Source organism: Achroia grisella, unplaced genomic scaffold, assembly GCF_030625045.1.
Source record: "Achroia grisella isolate CSIRO2021 unplaced genomic scaffold, CSIRO_AGI_Agris_v1 utg544, whole genome shotgun sequence".
NCBI lineage: Eukaryota > Metazoa > Arthropoda > Insecta > Lepidoptera > Pyralidae > Achroia > Achroia grisella.
This window is the reverse complement of record NW_026712929.1, coordinates 1574149-1582339: the sequence shown is the minus strand read 5'-3', so window position 1 is coordinate 1582339 and position 8191 is coordinate 1574149. Positions and strand designations below refer to the sequence as shown.

At 30.8% G+C, this 8191-nt stretch overlaps 1 protein-coding gene across 1 annotated transcript; it reads right to left on the bottom strand.

Moving 5' to 3' along the window:
- Positions 1 to 5094: 5094 nt before the first annotated feature.
- Positions 5095 to 5931, bottom strand: LOC131847955 (uncharacterized). The gene has a single exon (XM_059197685.1). The coding sequence runs from the start codon at positions 5929 to 5931 to the stop codon at positions 5095 to 5097; it is 837 nt and encodes a 278-aa protein (XP_059053668.1).
- Positions 5932 to 8191: the final 2260 nt, after the last annotated feature.

The window sequence follows — 8191 nt, the reverse complement described above, 5'->3', positions numbered from 1 at the left end:
ATTGGACGTCAAAGTAATCAATTAGACGATGTAAATTGTGCTATGTCTGCAATATTAAATTGGTTTACATGTAATAACCTATTATTAAATTCCAGCAAAACAAAGTGTATAAAATTTACACTTCCTAATGTAAGACTAATAAATATACAGTTATTGCTTAATGACGAAATAGTAAATTTTGTTAATGATACAGTTTTTTTAGGTATTACAGTAGACTCGAAATTACAATGGGGGCCCCATATTTCAAAATTGGCCAGTAGACTCAGTTCTGTTGCATATGCAATTAGAAGAATTAGGCAATTAACAGACGTGGCGACGGCTAAACTTGTATATTTTAGTTATTTCCATAGCATAATGTCTTACGACATACTGCTGTGGGGTAAAGCAGCCGATATAAATACTATATTTGTTTTACAAAAGAGAGCCATACGTTCTATTTATGGTATGGGTTCAAGAGAGTCATTACGTCAGTGCTTTAAAGACTCAAATATCCTCACAGTTACTTCACAATACATTTATGAAAATATTATGTATACACGGAAGAACTTAGAGAGTTTTAAAAAACTCAAAGACTGTACAAGTAGAAACTTACGCAATATAAATAAGCTTATTTTACCTAAATGCCGTCTGCACAAAATCAGTAATTCATTCTATGGTAATTGCATAAGATTTTATAATAAACTGCCAGAATCTGCATTAAATCTGACAGAGAGGCAATTCAAATCTTATATTAAACAATTTTTATGTAAGAAAGCCTATTACAGGATAGACGAATTCATAGATACTAATAATAATGTTTTATTGAACTAATATTTAGTACAGCCTTGACAATATTCTTGCAAAAATAAAATTGCTTAGTAAATACAGCAGCGTTTTGTACACGTTTACTTTATAGTTAAACAATTCAAATAATATTAAACAACAAACAAATAAAAACGACATAGTGCGGTAACAAAATAAATTTAAGTCCTTAATAAATGCATGCTGATGAAACAAATATCAATTCTAAGTAGTTAGATAATAATTTGTATGTTAAATTGGACACAATCCTTATTTTGCAGAATTATAGTGGGTACATAATAAACTAAGCATACAGCAGTACGAGTACCAAAGAAAGAAAACTACCCCCCGTGCTAGTTTTTATTAAAAACTGTGTTACGGCAAGGTAATGAGTCAAGCTCGGTTCATACTAATGATACATTTAAATATAGGCTCTATTGTATTCACTTACAGTTGATTTTTGCATTCTATTACTGTTCACATACAACATGAAATAAGCGCGTGATCATCCAAAGGGGCAAATAACAAACAGTATATGCAAACAAAACAGATAAATATTCGGATTACAGACTAATTCATAAAAAGAAACTTAATAACTACTACCAGACAATTTATTAATAATAACAATATATTTACTATTTCTATGTTTTGAATATATATAAATATACACACACACACACACACACACACACACACACATATATATTCATCTTTTACAGTATATTTCTTACACATATTTAAATATACATTCTATACACGATATATATTTACATAGACAAATACGTGATTATTTAATGGGATTTGTATAATAGAATACACAATAAATTTTATCAATAAGATACTATTAATTATAACATAACAATGTATAAATGTAAATACAGTACATATATAATGTATATATGTATAAACGTATACAATGTAAATATTCCACTAAAGACAGATGGACACAAGTATGGAGTATATTTGCTTTTTTTTTTTTTTTTTAGCATTAAATTATTTTAATTATCCATTCTATAGGCCACCCATACCCATTTATACATCAAGTTTTAATAGGTTTTCAGTTCCACAATAATCCAATTTATTCAAGAATACATGCAGTGCCTCTCGACATCTATGTCTCGACATACTTTTCAGCGGTACAGTTTTACAGATGTGATTGTATAAGAAAGGTGCTAAGAAGTAAGAAAAACCTTGAGCAAATGTTGTTCTACATGCAGGAACCCTATATGCCTCATGCAATCTTCTACCAGAACATATAATTTTAGGATCTAAACATGTATGTTGTCTAAGTATAGCAGTTTTGATAAAAAGCTGTCTTACGTTCAATACCTTAAATTGTTTGTATAACTCCGTTGTTGAATATCTAAAATGTTTAAAATTTATCACTTTCAGAATACATCTTTGGGCCCTTTCTATTTTCAGAAGAGTACTTTTTCTGGCACCTCCCCATACTGAAATGCCATATGTACATATAGACTGACACAGAGCTATGTACACAGTTTTACTAACCTTTTTATCTTTTAGAGATCTAATTCTTTTAAAAATCGGTATAAGTTTTCGCATTCGAGATTTTATAGTTTCAATATGTTGTTTCCAATTCAAATTTTGATCTATTACAATTCCAAGGTACCTAAGACTATCTACCTTAGAAAGAACAAAACAGTTGCAGTTAGTAAATCCAGAAACATCACAAGTATGCATTCTCAATGTAAAATTTATATTAGGTTGTAAATTATTTCTCATCGAAAAAGTTATATATTGCGTTTTATTCAAATTTAATGTCAATATATTGTAGTCCAACCAATTGGCTACTTGGCAGATACCCTTTTCTGCTGATAGTCTAGCCTCCTCCCATGTAGAACCTTCAAATAAAATAGCTGTGTCATCCGCAAAAGTTATTACTTTACCATTTTGTATTTTCATATTACATAGACTGTTTACATATATCAAGAAGAGTGTAGGTTCTAGAACGGAGCCTTGAGGTACGCCAAATGTAAGATATTGTCTGGAACTGTACAAATCTCCTATTCGAACTTTTTGTGACCTATTTGATAAATAGCTTTTAAGAAGCTCCAGTGGAAGACCTCGGATACCAACAGATTCTAATCTGTGTAATAATAGGGGACCGGAGACAGTATCAAATGCTTTGGCTATATCTAGAAATACTCCTATTATTTTCTTCTTCCTGTCAAGATTTTCCACTATGTGAGTTACTAAATTTTCGATTGCATCAATAGTCGATTTCTTTCCCCTAAAACCAAATTGATTTTGAGATATAAAGTTATTTTGTTCCAGATAGTTAATCAAACGTTTATTAATAATTTTTTCCAATATTTTTGATAGAATTGGTAACAACGAAATTGGGCGATAATTAGCTATACAATCTTTATCCCCCGTTTTAAAGATGGGAACTACAATGGAGTATTTTAAAACATCAGGAAACTTACCTGATGATAAACACAAATTACATATATGAGTAATAGGTGCAATAAGAGAATTAATGTTTCTTTTGAAAAATATAGAGGACATTCTATCCCAACTGACAGAGTTACTATTCTTTAGCGACATGACCGTCTCATAAATTTCTGCTTCACAAGTTTCTAACATCACAAAAGAATTTAATGGACCATTTTCACTTTTGGAGATAGATACTAGTTTATGTTCCGTTAGGTTTAATCTGTTTAATACATTATTTGCCAGTTTCTTTCCAATAGTTATGTAGTAATTGTTTATATAATCAAGAGATTCCTGTGGAGTAGTTTTAATTTTAAGCAAGTCATAGGACTGCATATTATTATCCCTATTTAAATCGCAAACACGCTTTATGACATGCCATGTACCTTTAATGTCATTTTTACATTTTTGCAATTTAGATTTATTATATGCGTTTTTTAAATTGTGGAGAATTTTATTGCAATGATTTCTGTAACGCTTGTAGGAAGTTTCTAAGATTTTATCATTGGGTGATTTTATGTGTCTTTTATGGAGTGTGTCTCTGAATCTCATACAGCGTAACAGTCCGGGTGTTACCCAGGGTTGTGATATTGATTGTCTGCAAGGTATTGTATATGAACGCGTCGATTTATTAATTATTGCAAGTAGTGTATCCATAAATATCTCAGTAGCTTTATCTGGGTCATTTATTAAGAATATCTCATCCCAATCATGCATCGTTAATAGTTCAACAACCTTATTATAATCCATTCTATCAACAGTTTTATTTTTGAAAATATTATTGGACTGCGATGTTAATGTCATGTTAACATACAACGTACTATGGTCTGTAATTGAAGATTCACATATCATTGTTAACATTCTAGTATCTGATTTAACGAAAAAATGATCAAGACATTTATCAAAACGAGTAGGAAGAATATGGCTAGGAAGAAGACAGTGTGTTGCAAGTAGATCCAGATATTCAACAGCCTTCGTATCATTACTATCCTTGCCAATATTAATGTTAATATCTCCAGTAAAGTAAATGTTAGGAATCTTTTTAATATCAGTTAAAAATTTGTCCAAGGAACTTATGAAATTATTTGGCAAAACAAATGAAGGAGATCTATATACGCATATGAATGCACAATCTCTGCCGACATTAACAACTAGACAGTCTGCATCATTAATATTTGGTTCATATACATGAATATTAGTTAATTTATTGTGGAGATATACGACTACCCCACCATTCTGGTTAATATGTTTACAAGTTGAATATGAATTATAGCCCTCAAATATAGGTATTGTATCGGTATTTCGCAACCAACATTCAGTAAGAACAATTAAGTCGTAAGTAAGATTACTACGTGCCAAAAAAATCAAAAATCCTCAAAATTACGATTGATACTCCTTATATTCTGTACGATAATCTTAAGTGAGTTTTCAGTAGTCAGACTATACTGTTTAAAAGCTTCAGGATCACCAACCACAATTGAGTCACCAATGCTAACAATATTGTCAACATCGGTGGATACTACACTAATGTCATTTTGCAACATTATGGTAAAATAATATTACTTTAGATTTTGAGTATGGTTGGAGATCTTTACCTTTATTTAAGTGAGGCATGACACTGGACATTGTGGAACCAATAGAAATGTATATATAATGGAATATAATTGTAGTTAATCTAGTAGTATATTTATATATATTATAATAGATATATGATTTTATTGTCTGGTAGGAAAAATATGGAACATAAGTGAGAAATTGAGAATAGTTATCACCAAGCTTCATGTGGCAATACAAAATAAAAAATGAATAATTAAATAACTCTAATCTAATACAGCAAGTAGAGATTCTTATAATAAATAGTCATTGTGTGTCCAAGTCACAAAGTTGCTTATATGATTTAACAGCAATAGCAGGACAGCCATCATCTTTCCGTAGTAAAACAGTGCCTCGTGATGTCCAACAATATTTATATGAACCTTTCTTGACAAGCTCACGGGCGGCAATCCAAATTTTCTTTGACTCAGTAGTTAAGGATTCTGTTATATGAATTCGTGAATTATCACTATGGAATCCTAAATGTTGTCGATTTAAAGGTGCGTTTTTATTTTCATTGTTAAAATTTTTGAAAGCTTTTATAAGTATTTCTTTATGCTCCAAATATTGATATTCTACTATAATTGGTGAAATATTTTTACCTCTTCTAAACACATTTATAGGGACGTTTTCCATTTTTAGGTTTATAGCACTATAAATATTCGCAACAACTTCATTCAAATTTTCTTTTTCACGTTTTGGCACGTTTCTTATTTCAACTGTGTTTCTTTTTAACTGTTTTTGAATCCCCTCCAGCTGAGTTTCAAGGTCATCTATACGATCCAGTGCAGCAGCATGCTTTATTTCCAATGTTTCAACCTTTTCACTTACTTCTTGATAATTAGAGGCATTAATTTGCAAAAGATTTATTATTTCAGCGTTAGATTCCAGTATTTTTGTATTTTGTTTTTTTATATCCGTAATCTCGGAGTTGAGCATGCTTTTAAAAGAAAGCATTAATGAATCCTTAATATCCATCATCTCAAAATCGGGGTTTTTTCTTTTTCTTATATATATGTTTCGAGTTTTATCTTGATTTTCAACTGTCAGATCAGGTTGTGACAAATACTGAATTGGATGGCTTGATTTAGGTGTACGTTGCATTTTTGTTGTTATCTGTTTGTTTTGTGTATACTATGATTCAATAGAAAAAGATACAATACTTGCTGTTTCACTTGTACTTTGACCGCAACCAAAGAAATTTGCACTGTATCACTTTGTAATAACAATCAATTTAGCTGCACTTAATCACAAAATTATTTTACTTTTACAAACACACGTTCTACCCAATGAACAGTTCGAGCGAGAATGAATTGAATTAGTGCTAATTGGTGGTTTGTATTCACACACTTAAACTTAAAAATGTAAAGTAATAATAAAATTATTTAAAAGAGCAACACGCAAGTTTCTTGCTCGTTCTTCTTGTGATGAGACAGCTTTCCGAACGAGCGGTAGATTAAAAAAAATGTAATGACTATTCAAAAGTGCTTCAATGTAAGTTTATTTGAATAAATGATTTTCTATTTTCTATTTTTCTATTTTTTTCATATTATGAGAAATACTACAATACAATACAAATAGATGGCAGTCAAGTCTCTTATATATCAAACTCAATATTTTTATTGATCTTTATACGACAATGATTGGAGGTCAAAAAACTTAAGTAGTTGGATACGTTTTAGCGAAACTGTGTGTAGAGCGCGGTTCACTGGCTTTCCGATTGCATTATGGCGGCGGCAGTCGCTAGACATTACTGAACCCATTACCTTATCTAAAGTCCCTCTCGGATTTATTTAGTTTTCCCTCGCCGCAATTTATCGAAAACCGCTCGATAAAGTTGTCAACAGGAATGGATCTGGAGCCAATTTGAGAGTAAAACGTTGGACAAAAAAAAAGTAAGCGAATTTTTGGATTTCAAGCTCCGCAGTCAGTTATCTATGAAATATACTTACGTCATTAGGTTACGATCCATAAATGAGAAGCAACTATTAATGAAATATTCGATTGTGGAAATAGACTTGTTTTACAAGTGACGTCTTTAAAATTATAGTTCTTTGTAAGTAATAATTACTTTGGCGTGGCATGAAGTTCAGCTTAAATCAGCTTATAAAGTTGTTTTTCACTTTACTAAATTGTGGGTGGTTCTTATACCAAGCTACAATTTCATATATCGTTACTGGAATGAGATTGCCTTTTCGGACAGAATTCAAATAATGCAGTGTTAGTCTTCCTGTGTTAGATATAGAAGTTTGTTACCCTAAAAATTATATTTCAATATGCGGCCAGTGTTCCACCGCATCACTGCTACTTTCTTGTTTATATCTTTCTGTAAGTAGAGTCAAGAAAACTGGACTAAGTATTTATTTGTTGTATCTTGTTACAATAACATTATATTAATAGCATCTTAGATGTAGTTGATATATTGTTTGTATTTTTCAATAATACTATTGTGATAAGGCACCTACTTGTCTTACTGATTGTTTGGTATCTATTTCTTACATTACCAACTTAAAACTTTTTCTGTGTTAGAGATGTTGTTAGAGGCGAGTATGATTTACCAGTGTAACAGAAGGAAACTTCGAAATAAATCCCAATATCAAGGACTGCACTTGAATGTTTTTTCTATTTTATTATTTCATTGAATTGGTGCTAATCGGTGGTTTGTATTCACACACTTAAACTTAAATTGTAAGTGAGAATAAATTATTTAAAAGAGCAACACACAAGTTTATTGCTTGTTCTTCTTGTGATGAGACAGCATTGCGAATGAGCAGTAGATTAAAAAAAAATGTTATGACTATTCAAAAGTGCTTCAATGTAAGTTTATTTGAATAAATGATTTTCTATTCTATTCTATTCTTGCACGATAACAATCTCATACTGGGATACTGCCTGCTTCACCGCACATTCGATTCGATTCATACGTACCTAAAAGAGAAGAAAATAAATTCATTAATATTATATCAATATATTATAATTATGAGTTGATACTTTTTAATGGTTTAATCTGAGTTTATCGGTAAATTTTCAAAAATGTTATCATTATTTGAACTGCATCAACCTTTATATGATCAAATATACTTTTGATAAAGAGTAGTACTCTTTATCAAATGTATTTTTCATTTGTAGGTACCTATAGCTACTATTTACAGCCTTGATAAGAAACAGATTGCACATTTGCCAATACAAATACGTTTATTTCAAAGGACGCCCGTATACAAATCCCCCTGGGCTTAAAAAACGAACGTTTGAAAAGCCAAACTTACCGAAACGTTTTTAAGCTCTTTTCCGGAGATATTTGCGGTAGAGAAGGTTGCTCGAACATTTTTCAGAGTCCCTAGATATCCGGTTGACTAATAAATAA

Excerpts from the sequence above, each read along its gene's own strand:
- LOC131847955 (XM_059197685.1), bottom strand. The coding sequence starts at position 5,931 with ATGCAACGTACACCTAAATCAAGCCATCCAATTCAGTATTTGTCACAA.